This window comes from Scylla paramamosain, chromosome 27 (assembly GCF_035594125.1).
Source record: "Scylla paramamosain isolate STU-SP2022 chromosome 27, ASM3559412v1, whole genome shotgun sequence".
NCBI lineage: Eukaryota > Metazoa > Arthropoda > Malacostraca > Decapoda > Portunidae > Scylla > Scylla paramamosain.
Window position 1 is genome coordinate 5,821,240 of NC_087177.1, and position 23,768 is coordinate 5,845,007.

General features: G+C 43.5%; 1 protein-coding gene and 1 long non-coding RNA gene across 9 annotated transcripts in view; one reads left to right on the top strand and one right to left on the bottom strand.

The window, feature by feature from the left end:
* Positions 1 to 469: 469 nt before the first annotated feature.
* LOC135114080 (uncharacterized) overlaps positions 470 to 23,768 on the top strand; it is a 94,651-nt gene continuing 71,352 nt past the window's right edge. For 5 of the 6 annotated variants that reach the window (XR_010275202.1, XR_010275201.1, XR_010275200.1 and 2 more), the window contains exon 1: positions 478 to 610. This is a non-coding gene — a long non-coding RNA (uncharacterized LOC135114080). Of the gene's footprint in view, positions 611 to 23,768 lie in introns of all 6 variants that reach the window. The other variant, XR_010275205.1, reaches the window with a different exon arrangement.
* The window catches only part of LOC135114077 (multiple epidermal growth factor-like domains protein 6), a 165,474-nt gene continuing 144,499 nt past the window's right edge, over positions 2,794 to 23,768 (bottom strand). Inside the window, exons 7-36 of one of the 3 annotated variants that reach the window (XM_064029757.1) lie at positions 17,055 to 17,177; positions 16,251 to 16,373; positions 15,521 to 15,662; positions 13,988 to 14,265; positions 13,765 to 13,901; positions 13,404 to 13,527; positions 13,203 to 13,322; positions 12,905 to 13,084; positions 12,382 to 12,539; positions 12,124 to 12,226; positions 11,672 to 11,874; positions 11,337 to 11,523; positions 11,128 to 11,253; positions 10,875 to 10,984; positions 10,399 to 10,502; positions 9,931 to 10,103; positions 9,698 to 9,799; positions 9,464 to 9,619; positions 8,902 to 9,159; positions 8,125 to 8,265; positions 7,857 to 7,973; positions 7,398 to 7,526; positions 7,129 to 7,295; positions 6,873 to 6,992; positions 6,624 to 6,786; positions 6,122 to 6,304; positions 5,773 to 5,913; positions 5,461 to 5,574; positions 4,624 to 4,758; positions 2,794 to 4,329 (exon numbers count right to left, since the gene is read on the bottom strand). In XM_064029757.1, the coding sequence (XP_063885827.1) occupies positions 4,268 to 4,329; positions 4,624 to 4,758; positions 5,461 to 5,574; positions 5,773 to 5,913; positions 6,122 to 6,304; positions 6,624 to 6,786; positions 6,873 to 6,992; positions 7,129 to 7,295; positions 7,398 to 7,526; positions 7,857 to 7,973; positions 8,125 to 8,265; positions 8,902 to 9,159; positions 9,464 to 9,619; positions 9,698 to 9,799; positions 9,931 to 10,103; positions 10,399 to 10,502; positions 10,875 to 10,984; positions 11,128 to 11,253; positions 11,337 to 11,523; positions 11,672 to 11,874; positions 12,124 to 12,226; positions 12,382 to 12,539; positions 12,905 to 13,084; positions 13,203 to 13,322; positions 13,404 to 13,527; positions 13,765 to 13,901; positions 13,988 to 14,265; positions 15,521 to 15,662; positions 16,251 to 16,373; positions 17,055 to 17,177 (4,379 nt within the window). In that variant the 3' untranslated portion in view covers positions 2,794 to 4,267. Of the gene's footprint in view, positions 4,330 to 4,623; positions 4,759 to 5,460; positions 5,575 to 5,772; positions 5,914 to 6,121; positions 6,305 to 6,623; positions 6,787 to 6,872; positions 7,002 to 7,128; positions 7,296 to 7,397; positions 7,527 to 7,856; positions 7,974 to 8,124; positions 8,266 to 8,901; positions 9,160 to 9,463; positions 9,620 to 9,697; positions 9,800 to 9,930; positions 10,104 to 10,398; positions 10,503 to 10,874; positions 10,985 to 11,127; positions 11,254 to 11,336; positions 11,524 to 11,671; positions 11,875 to 12,123; positions 12,227 to 12,381; positions 12,540 to 12,904; positions 13,085 to 13,202; positions 13,323 to 13,403; positions 13,528 to 13,764; positions 13,902 to 13,987; positions 14,266 to 15,520; positions 15,663 to 16,250; positions 16,374 to 17,054; positions 17,178 to 23,768 lie in introns of all 3 variants that reach the window. The other 2 variants (XM_064029758.1, XM_064029756.1) reach the window with 2 other exon arrangements.

Genomic DNA, 23,768 nt, shown 5'->3' on the forward strand with positions numbered 1-23,768 from the left:
TACACACACTGTATTTCATAAGATTCGTATAGTTTGTGATTGTAGGGTTTAATAAACTCACGAGAGAACGTTTCTATCAAGTAACGGTTGGAGACACAGAGGCACCGAACAATTAAGGGAAACCACCTGACTATGCTGTTAATAGTTCAACTGTTGAGGCATTCATAAATTCTAACTCATTACAAGAAGTGGCAGTCCCTATGCGCTCTAGCTCTCTGCCTTTCAGCTAACTCTGACCCATAGGCAAGCACCAAGGAAGCTCAAGATTCTCATTAGTTTCCTTGGTTCTCATTAGCTTCCTTGGTAAGCACTCTGGCGGGTCTCCCTCTCCTCCCCCTAGGGAAAGCCTGGCGCATGCTCACTGTGCGGCAGCGGCAGCGCAACGCCTCGCCTCCCGGCCACTCTTCAGTAGCTCGTCCCGGTCGGTTGCGTTAAGGTGAATTATTAATAGTGTGTGTATTGTGAACATATTTATTAGTACTTGTTAAAGACAGAGCAGATCGAATGAGGGACAGGCCTGTAAGGAAGGATAGAAAATAAGGTAAAAAAATAAGGTTTGGTGCAAATCAAAGGATCTCTGGCATCCCCTCTTTCGTCTTACGCGCAGCTGGTAAGTGTGATACAAAGATTTATAACTTAAGCCACAGAGGTTAACTTGTGCAGTGTAATCTGGTTGTATACCTGTCGTACTTTCCAAAGCGTGTCACAACACAGCTGTAGCGGCGATCTCTGCTGTAGGAGCGTTTCGTGGAAATCCTGAACTAGCCAACGAGTTTTAAATTTCGCGTTAGCCTTACACTGTTTTAAAATTGAGAATTTTGCCTAACATGTTCGTTTTCAAGGAATTTAGACTACTCTCTACGATCATCGTGTCACGTACTGTCGGTGTACAGTGCACCACCATCCATTACAGTGTGGATTAGACAGATTTATGGAAAGGGATGATAGGTGGAAATAGGTAGGTATGATTCATACAGGGACTGCCACGTGTAGGCCTGATGGCTTCTTGCAGCTTCCCTTATTTCTTATGTTCTTATGACTTGCGTCCTAACTCCAGACTTGTTCGCAGCGCCACACTGCGATGAAAGCTTTTATGTCGACACCTCTTTCATTCAGGCGGATTCATTTTCACTTCACTCGCTGCTATGAACCGAGGCGTTCCATTTAGCCTGCCAAGTCAGGAACTGCAGCCAATACACAGTCAATCTGCAGAATCCGGTGATCATCGAGATGCAACTGGACTGGAGGACTGACTGGGGAAGAACTAAGCATTTCAGAGGCAGTGTCACTTAAGTTTTCAGGTCATATAAATAAATAAATAATAAATAATAAAATAAAGTAATAAAGTGTTGGAGTAGGCTAATTTTATGACGTGTATAGTTTCAGATCTTCCGCTAATTTTTTAAGTAGGTTTACCATCAAGTAAGGTATAAGGTTCGTGATTCTTGACTTGTAAGGGTAACTTCGGTAACTTCTCATGAGGCCGTCGTGACGTTGCTGTGATGTCATTCCCGGCAGTCACGAACCTGTGAAGACTGACAACTATTACCGAGTCCATGGAACTTGTAGTCGTCAACCTCGCTGCCAGTGGCGTGGACGAGGACTATTTATTTATCGTTAGTGAGGGAAACAAAATATGTGGGGTGTTTATTATCATGCACCCTGAGAAAAGAAGAAAAAAAGTTAGCGGAAAGTCTTTACTAGCACAACCAGATGATCAACCTAATCCAGCAAAATTACTGGTTTATCAGGATATCGCTTCCATGTTACCTACAATCACGAAACTCACACATAATAGAGAAAGGTTCGGTGACCTTGCCGTAAATGTAAAAAAAAAATTGTGGGCACGTGTCTAGTATGGCTGTAATAACACCCGCGAGTGTGGAGAAATTCGATATTTTATAAGTCCAGCGAGTTCTGCATCAGCCAAGGATAAACACTGAAATTATTTTTTTTATTTATAACTGGAATCTGTGGGTAGCAGCATATTAGGATATCATGGTATCTATACAGCTGATCCCTCCAATCACGCACTGCCACTCGTGAGGCCATTCCGGCCATTCAGTTATTTCCAGTGGCCACGGCGGCTGTCGTGATCTCATCTCTGCACTCCGTCTGTTGTGCCACAAATAACCTTTCTCTAATTATATCAGAGAATGATCAAGACTATAAATCCTGGTTTATTCTAATCAGGAACAGGCAAGTAATGAAAATCATGATTAACAAGTAAAATGAACGGCGGATAATTAACGTTCATGGTGTTCATAGTGCTTATTTTTGTATAATATTTCCTTTATTGACGTCAGGGGATTCTTGAGGGTAAACAAGGTTAGATGTTTATATCAGGGAACAGATGGGCTCTAGAAACCTTAGATAATGTGTGAATGTGTGGGCAGAGCGGTATTTGGCAAGACCTAACTACAGATTACCGGGTGCTGGTGTCTCGGTTTCCTTACCAATATCAGAGCTTTTAATATATATATATATATATATATATATATATATATATATATATATATATATATATATATATATATATATATATATATATATATATATATATATATTGGAAATTTTGAGTAGTAAGTGAGGTGAGATGATACCCAGTGGCGGCTGTCGCACGAAGAAAACCTGAAGAATTGCATTAGACGTTACTCACTTCATTGCCAGTAGATCGATGTGTTTCTGAATGTGTGTTGCACAGGGGTTCCCGCTTGTGTGTGTGTGTGTGTGTGTGTGTGTGTGTGTGTGATGCTAACTATATGCAGGACTTGTCTAAAATTATATTACATACTGTTTTAATTTCTTTTATTCATTTCAAATAAAAAAATGTGGATTTATTGTTAATAAATGGCTGATGGTGTACAATTCAGACAACAAGGTATTTGAGTATACAATACATAGCAGAATAATGAATGTGTGCTGTTATCCTGCTAGAGTTAACGAGCGGCTGCATCATGGATAATTATTAGTTACTTATTCGCTTTTGTGTGTTAGTACCGTCCTGACGAGAAATGCGTTTGTGTGTTGATCTGTATGGACGTTTCCTCTCTTGATTGGGGCCTTGCATCCTGAGTTCCTTCACCTAGTAGGGCTATGAAGCTCAAAAACAAATTTCACCTATTTATTGATGGTCACATAGGTCATAGAGGAGACTGGAGTACTCGGGGACATGTCGGTGTTGCATGTCAAAATATCTTTCTATGCCATGGCGGATGTTGATTTTATTTATGATGTAGCTTTTACCTAATTGATTTCTTCACTCTAATATACGACCTAGTTAGCAGGGAATTTATGTACTGACTGCACGCCTAAATACATTCCGACAAGCTGGAAAAAGTTTAGTGTAGTCTCTCCTTCATATCAGGCTCATAGCTGCCATTTTCTCTCGTCTCATTTGCCTAACAAAAAATGCAAGCGAACTTTTCTTCCTAGGCGTCTCTGTTGCAATTTGCTTTTGCCCTTAGGCGTTTAATGAAAGTCATGACCTTGAAGAGAACAAGTGGTCAGATGGTTAATTTATTGCTGTGTTATGATCACTTGCCTCTTTCACAACAAAATTCTTCTCATCTTTTTTCGTTCCTTTCTTTTGCAGCTGTTTTCTTGCCACTTGGATTTCATTGTTTCCAAAGGCGCCTGCCCCTCCCTCAGTTCTCTCCGGTGCCTTTTCAAGGTAGCGTCTCTCTCCGCCACTAGGATTACCGAGCACACTGGTGACCTACCGATCATTCGATGCGGCGCCACAACACATTCACATTTTTATCAATATTTGCAATTTTATCAATATTTGCAATAGACATCATAATGAGAGGAGCGCCTTTTGCACCTTCACACTCACTAAGATCACCGAGCATCACCAGAATGGCCTCTTGAGTCATGTCCGCGGCCAAGCGACTCCCCGCACTGGTCAAGGTTTGCGTTGTGTACCATTTCACGTGTGGCTCGCTCGGTGCACTATTCAGACTTGCAGCGGAATTTTGTGCGCGTCATATCGAGCGAATATCAACACAGGAAATAAAAACTGCCAGAAATGAACACGACACTAGTCTACGTACAATGTAGTCACTATTCTCGTCACCGTCACTCATTGTCCTGAACCTTTTACACACACACACACACACACACACACACACACACACACACACACACACACACGGCCTGGAGACACTACACCTGTCAGTGTCTCCTTAGAGATCAGTAAATAAAAGAATCATCGTTCGTGGTCACGTGGCCTCGCTGGGCGTCGCTTGGACTGGTCGCTATCAAATCAGCTCAGCTCCACAGGGATGTCTGCTCGGCCACGCTGGTCGCTGGTCGTCACGTAGGAGACTAGTGATGAGATGAAGCACCATGGGAGAGAGGAAACATAATATTTAAACTAGTTATCAATAAATGTGTTCTGTACTGTTTTTGTAATACATCTACCTGTGGTATACCTATTCCTAATATTGCAATTGATAAGCTTGTATCGCCAAGTGTGAGTAAGTGGCTGGAGGAATACTCACTTCGATCTCCTGAATGCGCGTGTGGGAAGGAAAGAGATAGACGTTAGTTAATAGCGTTGAAGGATGTCTAGCGTTATAAGTATACATTTTTTCTCAAAGCAAGGAGTGAAATACTCACCATCCTCCTCGCGGCAGGTGGGTCCCAGCCAACCCGGGGTACAAGAACAGTGGCCAGTGGCGGGATGGCAGCTGCCGCCATGGTAACATTCACACACTTGCTGACAACCAGGACCATATTTGCCTTCCACACATGCTGCAAGACACATCAACAATGTTAGATTTATTGAGAGCACACGTTTTGATTGGTGAAAACGCTGCAGCAACAGGGACTATGTGGAATCATGTAGACATCACATTTTTCTTCTTGTTACATAGATTTCATTGGTTTTTAATAGTGAGACTTTTTCAGTGAAGAAAAGTGAGGCTTGATGGCAGGGACAGGAGGGGAAGGGTAATGGTGGACAACCAACAATAATGGAAGTGCTTCTGCTCATAGTACTGTAGCGGCAAGCTTTGGAAAACTGAGCTGAAATACAAAGACAGCTCTCTCGACAGCCCATGTGATGGCTTCTTACATAAACATATCTTTAGTGTGCAGGATTCTTTTTTCATGGTATCAGTACAGAAAAGGCTGTCCGCGACACTGTTATTAGAATGGATTTACTTTATATATAGCTATCAAGTACACAGAGTACGATTTTTTTTATGGCATAATAAAGCTACATACTTAGATATGGACTTCTCTTTAAAATCTTGCGTTTCTTTTATTTGATTTTGTAAAATAAAATAAAATATTGACGAAAATATAATTGTAAAAACAAGACACCACGAGCGGATTGATTTTAATTGTTGTTTTTATTATTTTTTTTTTTCTTCCTACATAGAGATGTATAACTTCTGCGATACAAACGTGCATGAATGGAGGTGTGGAAGTGTATATTGTACTCGTACTTACGCATGGCACAATTTGGTCCCGTCCTGCCCGGCGGACACTGGCATACTCCGGTTTCCCGGTGGCACGGGTAGAGACCACAGTGGCATTTCTGACGGCAGTGGGCGCCGAACATACCTGAAGGAAAGCCAAGGTCGATCATTATATTCATAACCCTGGCACAGTAATATTTGCACTCGGAGACACACACACACACACACACACACACACACACACACGGTTATTATTTTTTTCCTGTTGTGTAAAATATTTGATAATGAATTAACTGTTTTGTTGGTGATGGCACAACTGCGACAGTAACATAACTTGAATTACCTTGTGGACACATTTCTCCACAAGTGTCACCCATAAAGCCCGGGGGACAGCGGCACTGGCCAGTCTTAGGATCACACGTGGCACCGTTGCGGCAGTCGCACACACTAGTGCAATACGTCCCATAGAACCCTGCCGGACACTCTGCCACAAAGAAAACATGCATGAGAAATGCCGCTATAGTTATTGTTAGCATAACTTTTCTTTGTTTTTATCAATGATAATTTTATTTTGCAGGCATACAAAAAGGCAAATCAAGTAAAAAAAAAAAGTAACGTGCCCGTATTGTGGATTACTGAAACGCGTCAACTTTAGACGATAGATAGATAAAAAAAAAAGATGATAGTCTAACCTAACTCGCAATAACGCCCGTATCTGCCGGGACCACACTCGCAGCAGCCGGAGAAGCGGTCGCAAGAAGCATTGTGGTGACAGGCACAGTCCATGCGGCAGTCAGGTCCATACATGCCTGGATCGCACGCCTGGTCACAGAATGGTCCTGTCCATCCCAGCCCACACTGGCATTCTCCAGTAGCTGCGTGGTCATGACAAAAATATCAGCTTTGTAACTCTTATCTGTTATGAGATCTCGGAAAAAAATTATATATTCTGAAAAACAGGAACTAACCAAATTTCCTTGGTAACCCTTGGTATGACATTACGTCCATTTCTTTCATTACTTACTTTATAACTAACCTTGCACTGTATTTGCATTATCTATAAACAGAAATGTATGAATGCCGAATGTTTTAACGAAAAATCATACGGAATTAGAAAGCACAACGATAGATGAGTAAATTAAGAGATATCTCGGTGCCGTATATACAGTAGACCTGAAGAGGATGAGGCATCACCTGGATGGCAGACAGCGTCGTTTTTACAGCGACACTGAGAGCTGCAGCGGTGGCCCCAAGTACCGGGCTGGCAGGAGATCTCGCAAAGTGTGCCACTGTACCCTGCCGGGCAGTTGCACGCCCCTGTCGCATCACATACCCCGCCATGCTCACATTCGCACGTCTGTCGATGAAAGAACCGACTGTAGCAGCATATGTATGTAATGACTATATTAAATTAAACATTTTAACTGGGGTGGAATGGTATACCTGATTACATCCTGGCCCGTAAGTGGCGGAGGGACAAGTGAAGGAGCAGGTGGCGCCGTAGTAGTTGTCGCGACACTCACACTGGCCAGTCACGCGGTCACACGTCCCACCATTTTTACACTGACATTTCTGTGCGAAAACAAATTAAGCATTCATTTATTTATTGTTCATTTATTTGTTCATAGAATACTTGCCAATCATAATGAGAAATTTCGTGTAAAGACTGTTAGCGAACACACAATCCCGAAACGCTCACCTGCTTACAGTCGACGCCGTACCTGCCCCTCGGACATTCCCTGCGGCACTTCCTGCCCTTGAGTCCCGCGGGACAGAAACACTCCCCACTCATCGGGTCGCACAGGGATGATCCTGCACATTTGCACTGCTGGCGACATCCTTCGCCCCACCGCCCCTCGGCACAGTCTGTGCCAGAGTTCATGATGGTCATCAAATTATGGAATAGGTAATCAAATATTACATTCACTATCAACAGATAACTGAGGCGTTGGAGTGTGATTAACTTACACTGGTGGCACTGCTGTCCCTCGCGACCTGGCGGACACGAACACTCCCCGCTCACGTGGTCACACGGCTGAGACGGCCCACAGCGGCACTCCTTGCTGCAGCTTTCCCCGTACTGACCCAGAGCGCAGACTGCAATGTCCCAAGGAATAATTAGAGGCGGACTATCAAAATCATCCGTTTTTAGTCGACACCTTTGCAATGCTTGTTGCGTCACGTTAAGGCCTTGTCACACGATCAGTGGGTAAGTGTGGTGTAGAATGCGAGGAAACTGATAATGTAGACGTGCGGAACTGAAGTTCTATCATTGCTCGAGTAGATTCGTCAACGATACAAAACTCCAGCTGAACCACACTCGTCAGAGAAGCTGCTGAGAAGCGTGCTTGGCCACCACACTCGCTCACTAATCATGTGACAGTGCCTTTAGTCTGTTGAGTACTGTAGGTATGTATAACTACTTACTGAACTGACACCTGTCACCAATGAAGCCTGGAGGACACTGGCACTGGCCTGTGATCGCATGGCAACTTGCTTCTTGCTCACAGTCGCATACGCGTTCACATCCCGCACCCCACTTCCCTGAAAGACGCCATTATGTTGATTGTTTTTCAGAGGTCTGATGTGATTATATTGGAAATCATAAGAGAATTCACGTGTTTGTTATCATTTGTGAAATTCAAGTACCGCGTAGCAATTCTGAAGAATATGTACACTGAGACACCAAAGTAACCTTTAGGACAGGATTTCTGGCACTGTGGTCCCCACCATCCTGGGGCACACCTGCACACCCCACTCTCAGGATCACATTCACCTCCGTGCCGACACTCGCACTTGAAGACACACCCTGCACCGTAACTATCCGGCCCGCATTCTGAAACATCAAGCCAGTGTCATTATATTTTCACATTATGCTTGTGTTCAGAAACATTCGATATTAAGATTATACTTATGCTTATTAATGAAACACGGTTGGATAGTCTTATCATTGATTTTAAGGGTCATGAAGAAAAAGGATGTACACACATTCAGACAGTCAACTGACGAACAGTAGTAATTGTAAAGAAAATGTCTAGTATAAATGTAATGAACATCTCACATCACCGCTTGACTTACAAAGCTCACACACAGGCAGTACCGGCATGGTGGAATGATACATTTTCACTAATCCGAGAAGTCCCAATAGACTTTTTTTATTTCCTTTCGAAATGACTATAGGTCAAGAAGAAAGAGTAGAATTTGGAATTGAAAGGCCGAAGTATTGGAGTGCCAGTGAATACCATTGAAATACTTTTATAGTCTTTGAAATGAGAAGCAAATATTCGAGTATTCATAAAGGGATACATGAGGTACGCAACTCAAAATATTTTTTATTTCTACTTTATACTGATCTCAGCAAAAAAATAAAAATAAATAAATAAATAAATAAATAAATAAATAAATTAAATATGTGCAAGAACTCCATAGTGCTTAAAAACGCAGTTTTCCTGATTATACATTATGGTCTTACCTCGCTGGCAGTGTGTGCCGGTGTACCCTGGGGGACACACACACGCCCCGGTGTCGTGCTGACAGTTGGCACCGTGCTGACACAAACAGGTATGTTGACATCCACTTCCAAAGGTTCCCGTTGGACACCTCTCTTGACACGTGGCACCGGTGTAGCCCGGGGTACACACACACGCCCCTGACACGCGGTCACACGTTCCACCATTATGACACAAACACACGTGTTGGCAGTCGCTACCCCATCGGTCCTCCGGGCAAGCTGTAGGTACAGCGGGTTATTGGTGCGCCCTCATACCGTACGAATATTTCTACGTGATCTAGGAATTATTAAAAAAAATTCGGCTTTCAAGATGTTTCCCATAAGTGTTCTTTGTGCATGTCAACAGCAGCAGAGGAGAGGCATGAGGTCATTTCCAGGAGTTATTAATGATGAGAATTAGGAACTCCCAATCCCTATTTAATTAACAAAAGCAGGAACATACGAATCTTTAGCTTTCTTATTTTCTTAGACATTCTTTTTTTTTATATCTACATCCATCAGCAACATGAAAATAAGTACTCACTGTTGGAACAGTGATGGCCGCGTTTGCCAGGCGGACACGAGCACACTCCTGTGGCGGGGTCACAGGTCGCGCCAACATCACAGTCACACTGGTACCGACACTCTATGCCCCAAAACCCGTCTGGGCACGGCCTGGAGCAGAATGTCCCGCGCCACCCTGCAAGAATAATCTGATTTATATAAATGTTGCATCATTACATTGAGTGTGTGTTCCAGTGTACAGTGGTTAACTTGCCTGGACGACACATGCAGGCGCCTGAAATGTGGTCACATTCGCCTCCATTGGCACAGCTACAGTTCATGGCACAACCTGCTCCATAGCGACCTTCCTCGCATTCTGAAAGTAATTCATGGTGTATGTAACAAGTGGTAATATTTAGACTTCCTACATCAGATATTAAGAATGTCCGTAGGGTTTGCAATATTTGCAATGAAATGGCTTACTGTAGTTAGCTCTGCCGTACTTACTGAGTTTGCACTGAGACCCTCGCCACCCCGGCGCACATGTGCACTCCCCGGTCACCTTGTCACACCCACCGCCGTCGTTGCAGTCACATACTTGTACACAGTCCTGACCGAATCGTCCCAGGGGACAGGGCTGACCGCAGCTAAGACCCGTGAATCCCGGTAGGCACTGGCACCTGTGGGGATGAGCACAAGTCGAATAAACAGTTGTGCCTCCAAAAAATTACTTCAGGAACGTGGAGAAGGGAATGTTATGTAGATTGATTTTTATTTCCTTATCAAGTCTGGCGTTGAATTATATGAATGAAATACGATAAATCGAAACTTTTCTAAAGTATGATGAAAATACCAGTATAAGCATGAATACACAAACTGGCATTAGGTATTAAGCTGGAAAATATTTTAGTCGTTCTTGGTGATTGGCCGTCACTGAATTATCAACACTCAGACTCCACGAAAGCAAGCACTCACCGGCCAGTCCTGTGGTCGCAGGAGGCACCGTTGAGGCACCCACATATTCCACTACAGTTGACACCATACCTGCCGGCGGGGCACGTTGCCTCACACGTAGGGCCCTGTGGGACGGGAAGACCATCATAAAGAGCCCCTCCCACACACACACACACACACACACGCACGCACACGCTTAAAAAAATCTAATTGGGTATCTAACTGCGCTCAACGAATGTGAAATATGGTTACAGTATTCAAAGAATAAGACAGTCACTAGTAAAATACTGGTCACTAGTGCACCCATTAGACAGTATAGAAGGAAATACGGATGAAGTAATACTTTTTTTTTTTATGTAAAATATGGCTGTTGAGAAGAGTAAAAAGTAGCAGTCACAAAAAAAAAAAAATTCTACTTGATATACATACACTGTAGTACATAAATAGTTTTAGCGATATTTGGCAGCAAGAACGAGATGCAGAGGAGGCGGCCTTACCACATATCCTGGCTGACAGTGGCATTCTCCAGTCACAGAGTTGCACGTAGCACCGTTTTGGCATTCGCACTTCCTCAAGCAGCTTTGTCCCCACTGTCCCTCAGAACACGCTAGGAGGGAGTGATATTTTAAATGTCAATGATGAGTTAATCCTTACGGTGTTAGTGTTATGTTTCTCTCCACGTTGCAAAGCCATGCCGTATATGCCTGAGAGAAAAGCCTGCGAGCCGAATGCGCCTGTACAACGACCCACCTTGATTGCAGTTTGGTCCCTTGTTCCCCGCCGGACAGAGACACACGCCTGTGCTTGGGTCGCAGGGTCGCAGGCCGCACATACACGCCTTCATGCACCCCGGTCCATAGTGACCAGCCGGACACGCTGTCAAGAGAGTGTTGTCATCATTTACTCGTGTTGTATGTACGTGTTAGGGATATTCTCATGAAAGTATGAAAATAACGTACGTGTGTTGCATTCGGTTCCCATGAATCCTGGGGGACAGTCTAGGCCACAGACGCCTGTAGCGGGGTGACACGTGGCTCCATTGGCACACTGGCACTCATGCAGACACCCGGCGCCCCACTTTCCCTCTGGGCACTCTTTGGAGCAGTCAATGCCAACATATCCTGCTTTACACTCGCACACCCCACTCTGGGAAGTAAAGGTTACGATCATCATCATGGTTGTGTGCTCGAGTCTAATATTGGTATGCGACAGAAGCTGCTCCACCATAGTATTGTGAAATAAGTGACTTTCCCACAGAGTACCGGCAGACCGATCTTAGCTTAAAATTTCTTGCCTCTGGATGGCAGCGAGACGTGGAGCGGGCCTCACACTGGCACTGGTGGCGGCAGTTTGGCCCCCAGGTGAGGGAAGGGCACGGCATATTGCACTTAGGTCCAAAGCGCCCCGGATCACACTCGCAGAACCCGAAAACTTTGTTGCAGCGCATGTTGGGGCACATCATGGGACAGCGCCGGTCACACGATGTTCCGTAGTATCCTGAAGAGGTAAAGGTTGTTATAAACCAGAAACGTTCCTTGCTGCTGTATCTGACGCAATTTAAAAATATCTTTAAACACACTTAGTGTTTTTTTTTTTCCGGTCTGCGGAGCTAAAAGTTCATTATAAAAGATAATTTATACAAATTATATTTAACATTCTTTTTATTTCCTGTTCCTGTGCTTCCCATTGAATAGATTATTTCAATACAATGCAGCAATGAAAGAAGTAATGACGGAAACAAGGCACCTGCAGGGCAGCCGTCTTCACAAAATTCTCCGGACACGCTTGGTGGACACGTACAGTTGCCAGTCACGGGATCACATGTGCCGCCGTTCTCACAGCGACACACCTATCAGGAAAAAATAATCTTTATGATCATAAGGAAAAGCGTGTTGATAGAAAAATGGCCAATTGTAATTTTTATGTAACATTTACTGCAGTTTTACAAGTGCAGTGATGGATCCATCGGGCCATATTTAGTTATACTCGGTAAGCAGGACTCGCCTCGTTACAGCTGGATCCGTAGAAACCCGAGGGACACTCAAGTTCGCAGATGGGTCCAGTCCTGCCCGGGGGACACACACACCCCGAGCTGTCGCACTCCCCGGGACAGTCGTTACACGTGAGGGAACAGTTAGGTCCAAAATGTCCAGGGACGCAACCTGTAGGACAGAATCTCATGCTGACATTGGGACACGTTTCATACAATATATTGATGTTCACTCGTCTTCCATTCCTTCAATTTCATTCCGCCTGCCACTCTTCGTCAGTCATTATAAGTAAGCACGAATGTTTAAAAGTTTTGTGATGAATTAAAGAAATATTTGCACGGATCTTTAAAAAGTGAGGAGAAACATAAACAGATATCAGAGAATTACGTAAAACAGTGAAAATGCGAGTATGACATGAAGTGTTCGTTTTAGTTTTACTAATTCTGAAATGAATGAGATATTATGATACTGACAAATATTAACGTCACACACAAGCAGACACAGCAAATGTGTGCGCTGTGCATTTCTTGACTTACGCGTCTGGAGGGTAATGATCTTGCTGTACTCTGCGTAAGTTACGTCATTCCACGCGTCACGGTTTCTGGTCGTCTCGCCGTCCAGCACCGTCGAGTAGTCCTCTATGGCTGTCGTACCCATGTCCTGGTCGCCTCGGATGCTGTAGCCAGAGTAGTCCACGTCGTAGTTGCCGCCCACGACTGGAGAGGAGACTAGGCGTGAACGTCCTTACTCATGAACATAATTGTGTTCTTAAACCCACTTCCAAAAATTCTTTAGTAATTGTGTAATTTAAAGAATCAGGAGTCCAAAACTCACTATCGCAGTGGACTTCGTCGACCAGAACGTAGCCTCTGCGGCAAGAACACGTGAAGGAGCCTTGCGTGTTCTGGCATTCGTGCTCGCATCCACCGTTCTCCATTGAGCATTCATTAACATCTGTAAGAAAGCACAAAAATAGATTCTATCTCTAAGAGGGAGTGAGGATCAAGAATGTCACCAGGTATCGAAAGCACTCACCCAGGCAAGTGAAGGTGTCAGAGCTCAACGTGAAGCCTTGTGTGCAGGCGCAGGCATAGCCTCCTTCGCTATTCACACACTCTTGTTGGCACCTGTGGCTTCCAGCCTCACACTCGTCCGCATCCTGTCAATGGAAAAGCGGTCCTCTCAGAACAAGAAGTGGGTTAGAGGTCGGAAACGACATCCTTCTGCTTTATTTAATCTTTATTCAACAAGATCAACAAGATCAGTTGATCATGAAAAGCTACATTTTCCGTCACCATACTCTCATTGCTCCTCGGCTATCACATCTTTATTCTGTGTTTTTTGCGATGGAAAGAAAAGGTGCATAATTTTAGATATATTAGCCTTCCACACTCACCTGACAGGAGCGCCCATCAGGTTGTAGCTGGTATCCCGGGTGACAGGTGCAAGTGGCTCCGTCTGGCCCGTGCTGGCACATGTGCTGGCAACCACCGTTGTTTTCAAGACAAGAGTTAATGACCTCCATGTCGATCACTGGAAAGGGAACAATTAGAAAAGTGCTATTAACTGAAGACTTTTTTTCCCAGAAGGTAGATTTGCCTGCCTTCCTGGTTACTTACTGTAACAGGACTTGTTGTCAGTGCCAAGCTGGTAACCAGAGTTGCAGATGCACTCGTAGGAGCCCCAGGTATTCCGACATTGCTGACTGCAGGTGCCTGGTATATTACACTCATCAAGGTCAACACAAGAAACACGGTCGTTAGCCAAAGTAAATCCTCTTTGACATGTGCAGCGTGCACGGCCCTGCTCTTGTAGGCAGATGTGTTGACAGCCACCGTTATCCACCACGCAGGGATCCGCCGCCTCGCATCGCCGTCCGTCTTGGCCAAGTATGTACCTGAAACATAAGGCTGTCGTCAGGAATTCTCCATCAACTCATCTCGTAATGCATAGTATTTAAGCTACCATGAGAGCAAGGATACATTTCTTTCCTATATAAAAAGATGATACCAGGTCTTCACGACAGCACCAGCAAACATTAATGGCCCTTCCAATATACCAGCAGGAGGTGGCATCCCATCACAATGGTAATAAATATTTTCGTTTAATTGGCCATAAATCAGTGTTACGTAAACTTAGTCATTATTTACCTTCTGTACCAATAAGCAGCCATTCAAACAATACGGTTACGAGCTGCATACCAAACCTTCAGCGTCACTTGGGTCATTTGTTCCTGTCGCGTTGAAATTCCTAGCGAACACTTGTTTGTTAGTATCATATTCAAATAATGAAACAAATCCTCTATCTTCTATAATTATTCGACGCTATTTGCTGAGGAACTAGCTCTCATTTAAAATCTTACCAAGAGCATGGACAACTTACAGATCAGGAGAGAGGTTTTTCAGTGTATCGTATCCATGTCGTGGCGATGAGTCACACGGTGTTGTCAGCGTTTAAAAATGGTGGCTTAAATGCAAATACTCCAGTCCTTACTAATAGGATTTATAATAAATGTATATAATAATACAAGTTCTCCTTGATTCCTATGCTCTTGGGGATTATACCATATGATCACTGGTGGTGGGAGTCAGGTGTTTGTAGGAGGGAACAGGCATTATTTTATACAGTATAATGTGTGTTACAATGTAGCTGATCATCAACACGGCTAATATCATGAAAAAAATAAATAAAATACGACTGTGAAATGATAATTTATCAGAAAAGAACCAACTATTTGAAAAGTTTGCGAGCTACGAGTATTGCTTTACTCGTATTGGAATTGAAGATGGACAGGAAAAGAAGCATTTGCACAAGAAAAGGTTAGGAATGGCTACAAATACCAGCTATTTATTCTAGTCACGCCTTAGCATGACACTGAGAAGCTTCACTACTTTCAAAATGCTTTGGTTGAAGTTACAGAAGTTTTTTTATTTATTTATTTTTTTATTTATTTATTTATATATATATTTTTTTTTTGTTTATGGTTGTGGTGACAGATTAAGACTTTTGCGAAACCAGCTAGTCATTTCTATAGTCTTTGAAAATGGTCGTGGTGAGAGTAATAAAGCGTTTCTGAATACGGGTCTGAGCACGCTGACCTTCCCATAAAGATCACCTATCACTAGTACTGAACGGCTCGTTGCACAACTCACCCGGGCCGGCAGGAACATTTTGGCCTGCCCGCGGTGTCGTCGCAGTAGTGGTCACAGCCGCCATTCCTCACGCCACACGAAGTCTCACCTGCAAGACGACACGCCATGTTAGGCCTGCGTCTCGTGGCACAAGAGGGCGAAGCTGCGAGGGCGAGACGAACACACTCACTGCTCGGCGCTTGTGTGTGAATCTTAGAATTTAAGTTTGAAAAATCGTGGGCGTTTTTGCCCACAGATTACATCTGATTACCTTTGACTTGACTTTTCCTGTACTTCATTATTTCTTGGTTTATTTCTTGTCATACCTTTTTTTTTTTAAGATTTGTATGCCTATATTAATTAATCTATCCTTTACCCTCTCCATCTCTTCCTCTCCTCTCCTCTCCTCTCCTCTCCTCTCCTCTCCTCTCCTCTCCTCTCTTCCACTCTCGTCTCTTTCTTCTATTCTCTTCTTCACTACTTTGATATATTAAATTTTGTCTTCCCTTCTTTCTCCACGTTGTGTTTTCCCTCTACTCTTCCCTTCTTTTGTTCTAGTTTCTACAATCGATACTCTTCGTTCATTCCTCACGTTCCCCTTTCTCACTGCCATCTTCCTCCTCTATTTCCTGCCTCTCGTCACACCATCTCACTTCTTCATCCTCTCAGTTTTTCTCCTCTCATCCTCCTCTTGTCCCTCCCACTTAATTTTGCCTTCTCCGTCCTGTCTTCCCGCCCTCCCTGGTCTTACCAACACAGGTGCGTCCGTCGGGCATCAGGCGGCTCCCGGGACCACAGAGACAGCGGTAGGAGCCCACAGTGTTGGCACATTCGTGAGAGCATCCGCCGTTGTGAAACTCACACTCATTCACATCTATAATAAACAATGAATATTAAGAATAAAGATAAAAGATGAAGCATAAAGAAGAAAATAAAGAATAAAGTTAGAGGAAAATAGATTAAAATGATACAGAAGACTGGATTCACTCACTCGCTCACTTGCTCACTCATTCGCTCACCGGGTCCATGTATTCACTGAATGACTCATTCGTGTCTTCTTCCGTTCATTCATTCAACCCTTCAGGCTTTCACTTTGGTGTTTTTCCCATGCAACACATACACACACACACTCAGGTTCACCAACACGTCAGTATTCGTATGGAAAGAGATGCATTAAGGGGGAAATGAAGCGTGGTCGACTAAAAGGAGGAGGAAATGAAAGAATAAAAAAAGTTAAAGAAGTAAGGAAAAAATAAAAACTGAAGAAAGAGATGAAAGACGGAGGAGAAGACTAGAATGAAGGTAATCAGCTATAGTAGAGAAGAAGAAAAGGAAAATATTGAAATAAGGCCAATAGTATCAGAATAAGAGATAAATGTCATTATTGTCGTTCAACCCATTCCCTGAAGAACCTTACCGTGTATAAAAGTACCACCTATTCATAAACTCGTAGGGATGATGATCAACTATTGTTTGCGATTGAGAGGGGGAAGCATTTACTTTATTATCTCAATGAAGAAAGTAGTGGAGGGCAATAGAATGGGGAAAGCCCCACCTTGACACGTGCGGCCGTCACGCCTCAGTCTGTACCCCGGGCTGCAGCAACACATGAAGGAGCCCACGGTGTTCTTGCAGGAGTGTTCGCATCCGCCATTGTTCACCTGACACTCGTCGCGGTCTGTGAGGGCGAGGGAAAGTAATGGGTCGTTAAATAGTTTAAGGACACTTCGAGCATTGCCAATAGTCTGCGTTGAACTAACAAATGATGTTTTTTTAAAGATTATCATGCATAAAGAAAGAAACTAAAATTGGTTATAATGCACCTCTGAAAGAAATAATATGCCTGTTACTTTTGTTACCTGAACTTACAGTATACAGACAGCCTGGAGTCAAGTGTTAAGAGACGCTTTCAGAAAATAACCCACGCTCATACACTTGATAAAGTTATAGAACATGGAAACTGTGAAACCGAAACAGCGAAGTCTGAGACAGATTGAATAGTCAGGAAGGTTGTCATGCTTAATTTAATATGCAAATTCTGGTGTGTGTGTGTGTGTGTGTGTGTGTGTGTGTGTGTGTGTTGATGGAGTCATAAGTTTAATACGTCGAGAAGACTTAAGTATATTCTTCATTCTCCCCCCCCCCATACTAGTCATTACACCTGCTGCCCCGCCTGCCATTCTCCGGGTGGCTTGCCCTGACTTCGCATGTCAATATACCTGGACGCACAGGTATACACGCAACAGTTGCGCACCACATTCCGCTCCATTATCCCGCTGATGCTTGACCCTTTCACCGCTATGGTCACCTTTTGTCAAAATTCAGATTACTGTAAAAATAATGTTTGCTTTGACATGCAGAATGAAAAAAGTGAGTCAGTTCAATTCTGTCTTTTCTAGGCCGTTAATATTTCTAAGAGTCTTGAGCAAAAATAAGAAAAAACAAATTACATTGTGATTATAGTTTTGTAGCCCTTGGCCAGTGCACCTGTTACATAAAAAGACGCTGCTGAAGGGAAGATTGTGGTGGAAAATTATTATTGGTTAGCTAGTTCTTGCTTTAATGAGATAGTGAAACAAGGAAAGGCGGGAGTGTAACAGAGCACGGAGTTAGTCAGTTATTGAGGTACAAAGGAGGAAGATTATGTAACCCGCGTTAAGCTGACCACAGACATGAAACGGAACTCCACGTCTGCCTTGCAATCCGCGAGGGGAGATGGCAACTGTGCTGGTGTTGTGGCCGTCCTTCGCCTTTCACCTCTTAAATGAAGGATGTGGGTCCTAACTCCTCTTTTCTGTGCATCTCAGTTTTGTTTACCTTATTTCATTATGGGATTATTATTTATGCATCTCAGGGCTGCTCTTCTTATTTCATTACAAAAAGTTACGGAAAGTTTTATAACAACATAAATCCCTCAAGTCTTTAATAAGCTGTTTAATTTCACTGGTTTCATAACACTTCGGTATTACACTGAAAAACTAACCGCAGTACGTCGACGGAAAAAAGAGATGGTGTTTGCTGCAGTCATCGTTGTTTTTAGGTGAGAGGTTATAAATAAATATTGGTATGGTAATGTATGCGTTTAGTATACACTGTACTGCCTGTAAATCATGTATACCTTAACCACACACAGTACAGCAACGCATCTGCAGTCTACAAACTCTACATGAACATAAAACTTCACGCGTCACAGAATCCCACGTCTAGATTACATATCAATACCCTAAACCCTTCTTCGATAAGAGCACCAACACAGTCCTCGCTCGTGTATCGCTTATCGGCGCGGCATCGAGGACGCTTTGGCCCAACCAAGTCACCGTGGGAGGAGGCGGTGGTTTCACGAGGAGCTGCGGGGGGATACCTGTCATCCGGGCCGGGGGTCTGGAGGGTTGTGATGAGTTAATCTGTGTAGCCATCGCGGGGTGGTGGGTGAGGAAAGTTAATGGGGGAAGGGATAGTGAGAAAGGAAGGAAAGGGGGCTTGAGAGAGAGAGGGAGAGAGAGAGAGAGAGAGAGAGAGAGAGAGAGAGAGAGAGAGAGAGAGAGAGAGAGCAAGGATAAATGCGATTAGATTAATTCAAAACTCTCTCTCTCTCTCTCTCTCTCTCTCTCTCTCTCTCTCTCTCTCTCTCTCTCTCTCTCTCTCTCTCTGTCTCAACACACACACACACACACACAGTTCCTTCAGATGGTGTCCTAGCCTCCACATTTTAGGTCATGTCCATTAGCCTCCTCGCAGGTAAACAAGCAGTAAATCTAAGGTGTCTGCTTGGCGTGATGTATGGCGCTTCCTTCCCAACGCTTTGTACATCACACATTTGCCCGCTGGCCCTTAAGGATCTGGGAGGGGCTGAGCAGGATGTAGAGGGCGAGGAAGCAGGGAGCGAGGAAGGGCGGGAGAGTAGAGGTGAAAGGCGTGTAAGAAGAGACAAGAGAACAAACTGCCAGAAAGGGCGGACTGGAAAAGGTGGTGCAGTGTGTAATCAGAGGCCTTGAGAGATGATTGTAAGGTTGTAGGAGGGACTCTCAAAAAGAAAGGAACTGTTGGGAAAAAGATAAAACTGGAGGAAAGGATTGGAGGTGTGACTAAAGGGTGGTGGAAGCACTGAGAGGCGAATGACAAAGCAGAATCACAGGAGCAAGAAGTAGTGATATTTATTTTTACTGGAGGGAAAATCTAAGTTGAGGGAAGGATGGGAAGTGTGACGAAAGTGTAGTTGAAACACTGATAGGCGAATATCAAACCAGAATCACCAGTGGAAGACGTACGTAGTGGTGTATATTTTACTAACGGAGGCTGCAAATATCAGGTCTCTTCTTACATTTATCCCTCAGTGTTTAGCATTCATATATTCACACTGGGTAACAAGTATTTATGACTTCTCGCAAAAATAATACCAAGAATGAGAACTTTGTACGTATAGTGAACGCGAAGAGTAATCAAACCTGAATCTAAAAGCGCAACGTTTTCTTCTTTGGCTGTTGTTGTTGTTGTTATTGTGTGTGTGTGTGTGTGTGTGTGTGTGTAACGAATAACGATAGCTGAGGAAGGTGAAGGTGAGGGAGGGAGAGTGAAGCTGTAAGGGAAAGTGAGTATGTAAGCGAGTTAGTGACAATGTGAGGGAGGTAAGGTGAAATTGTGCGGATATAAGTAATGATGTAGGGGAGGGAGGATGTGTGTATAAGCAATGGAGGGGTGAAGGTAAGGGAGGTAGAGTGAGGATGTTGGGGAGAGTGAGGAGGTGAGTAAGGGAGGGTGAGGTTATGAGGAACGAAGGGGATGGTTAGACTGTAAGGGAGGAAGGGTAAGGTGAGCAAGGGAGGGTGAAGCTGCGAGCGAGATAGAGCGTGGCTGTGACTGTGATTGGTGTTCTTAGCAAATACCTGTGTCTGTCAAGTTAACGTCTCGAGATTTCTTTTTCCATTATCAAGACAAGAAAACAATTAATAAATGTTTGGTTAAGAGAAAAAAAATATGAAATCCAAGTATTTGACAGAGAGAGAGAGAGAGAGAGAGAGAGAGAGAGAGAGAGAGAGAGAGAGAGAGAGAGAGAGAGAGAGAGAGAGAGAGAGAGAGAGAGAGCACCACACAGACAACAGAACAAGCAAAAAAAGAGAGTCACAACCCACAACAATAACAGGAGGAAGCAGTAAGACCAACAATAACATTTTAATCAAGACACTCAGAATATGAGACCCCGCCACGCTGCACACGACCTCCGCGCCCCTTACCCTAGGAGCAATTTCCCTTTGGTACACGCGGCGAAGCAAAGCATAGTAAATAGAGGTTTCACATCACGCCTCGTTTGGCTGCCCCATTCGTGGTCTGCCCCCTCCCCACTCGCCAAACCTGGAGACTCCCCATAGTCTTGGTGTCGATCTCCCCGCGCGGTACATCATCTGACCCCATCGCCTCTAATTAGCGGAATGACAGTGTGAAGAAAGGGAAGGCTGGCGGGGAAGTGAAGATGAGGGTGCGGCGCGGGAAGGGTTGGAAGTACAAGGAGGTATAGGGAAGAGCATATGCAAGTGTTGTGAAGAGGATAAGGAAGGAGGGAAGACTTTCATTTGTTGAGACGTGGATCTTAACTTTGTGGTATGAGATGAGTGAAATACGAAGATAGGAAAAAAGACTGCAAAGATGAACTAGAGAGAGGGAAGGAATTTGACAGATACAAGAGAAAAAAATGAAAACAAAAGAATGCAAAGATGAAATAGAGAATGAGGGAAGGAATTTCATAGATACAAGAGAAAAATTGAAAAGGGTTAAGTGTAGTGACTGAGGAGTACCGCCATGTAGAAAGATTATTACAGGGAATTACTAACAATTTCAAACAGCAACAGGCCTTGAGATGCGGATTAGGCCGTTACATTTTACCATACCAAATCATACAAACTATAATGCTAGATGAGAAAATAACTTTAATACAAAAGAAAATAGAAAGAAGCTGATATCTAGAACCACTTGGAGAGTATAAATGCTTGTTATGGTAATGTGCTGTGTACAGTGAAGGCAGAGACACATTACGATGATAGGAAGTGTATAAACAAATGAATATTAAAAGAAAGGTAATGAGTTATACATATAAAAAAATAAAAGATAGAATTTAAGACTTAAAGAAAGAATTAATGTCAAGAGAAAGGAGTTTGATATGTGAAAGAAAACGTAAAATAAGAGAAAAGGAAAGACATTATGTAGATACGAGAGAAGAGTGAAGGGATGCAGTGGAGTGAGAGAGAGAGATGAGAGGTGTATGGAAGGATTAAAAAGTTCAGAGGGAGGAAGAAGAAAATATATATGTGAATAAACATGAATATAATGTAAAAAAGAAAAGAAAGGAAAAGACATTACAGAGGAAGGAAAGGGAGGGGAACAAAAAAGAGAAAGGGAAGATATATGTGAGAGGAAAAGAGGTATGTGATGTATGAATGTACGGGGAAATGGAGGAAAGGAAAGGTAGGAAAGGAACTTAGAAAAAAAATATAAATACACTAAAGGACTGAAAAAAAATATAAATACACTAAAGGACTGGAAGGATAGAACGGATAAATAGGAATGAAAGAAAAACAAAACATAATATTAATGGAAGAACGAAAAAAAAACAGATATAAGAAAATAAATAAAAAAAACAAAATAAAAGATAAAAACGCAGTGAAATATCAAATAAAAGAGAAATATACAAATGAAAAAAACAAACAAGAGTGAGGAAGAGAGGAAAACGATGAGTAACAGAGAGGGAAAGGATGAAAGCGAGAGATAAAAATAGATGAGTGAGAAGTTGGGAGCAGCTTCGGTACAGTGAGGATTAGAGGCGGGAGGGAGTCAGGGAGGCAGGGAGGGATACAATGGACAGTGCAGCATCCACGATAGGCATCAGTGAAGTGCTTATAAGGCTCTACAGCACCCGGTAGCACTCCCACCCTCCTCATCTTCCCACCCTCCTCCCTTATCCCCCCTCCTCTTCACCCACACGCCTCCCAATGCCTCCCCCACCTCCACAGCATCCGCAGCCCCCCTTCATGAGCCACCACGGGTTCCTATCTTACACCTTGCATCTTCTTCTCTAGGCTTGGTACCTCTTGAGTGAATGACACACCTGTAGCCTTGCGTCTCTCTCTCTCTCTCTCTCTCTCTCTCTCTCTCTCTCTCTCTCTCTCTCTCTCTCTCTCTCTCTCTCTCTCTCTCTCTCTCTCTCTCTCGCTACTTATCTGATTCCCGACACTTCTCTTCCACCTTTTCTCTAACTAATGGATGGCTTTCTTCACCTTTGGACCGTTTCCCACTAACTGCTAATTTATCTCCCTAACCTTTGTCTCACCTTCCTATAGCCTTCGATTCATCTTTTTTTCTCTTTCTTCTATTCTCCACTACCTTTTCCTGTTCCTGACTCTCTCTCTCTCTCTCTCTCTCTCTCTCTCTCTCTCTCTCTCTCTCTCTCTCTCTCTCTCTCTCTCTCTCAATAATGACGCTCGCTTTCATATCATCATCATCATCATCATCATCATCATCATCATCATCATCATCATCATGTTTCCTAATCTATTTTTTATTTTTATTTTTTTTTGTTGTGAAATCACTCTCACTTTAGCTTCAGTATCGCTCCAACTCTCCCTCTCCCTCTTTCACTCACTCAGCCTCACTCATCTCTCCACTCAGCATGGTTCCACTTAACATCCCTTCCCTTCCGGTGCTCCTCCCTTCCTTTCTTGCATCTTCCCAACCTCCACTCACAGAATTTCAGCCCCACTCGTGTCTTCTTCCAACCACTGCTACTCGTCTCATAATTGTTCCTTCCTCCACCACCTGACTTTTCTAAACATCGAGGTGTTTTCTCTCCTCCTTGTTTACACTTTCACACCTGCCTCGCTCTCCTCGCCGCGCCCTAACCCTTCCTTGTTCCCTCCACGGAGTCACTCCTCTATCGTCCTTTCTATGCTTTTGTTCCTTATAACCATGTGTCGCTGCGTCTTTCCGTATCTCGATCAGTCCTTTTCTCTCTTACTCGTAGGAATAACAATCTTTTATTCTTATTGTTAGTTTTTACGAAAATACTATGCCAAGTACAGCTTTTTTTTTTTCCTTATACAGTGAGAGTATGATGAAAGAAAGTGATAAATAGAAAATAAGAAACATCAGGATGAGAGTTAAGTGTAAAGTCAAAATATATATAGCCTACACATAATTTATTGTGTGAGAAAAACGTTCCAAATTCAATCGCCACACGAATCACCGCCTTCTCTCCCTCCCTGTGTCTCTTTGATAATGGACT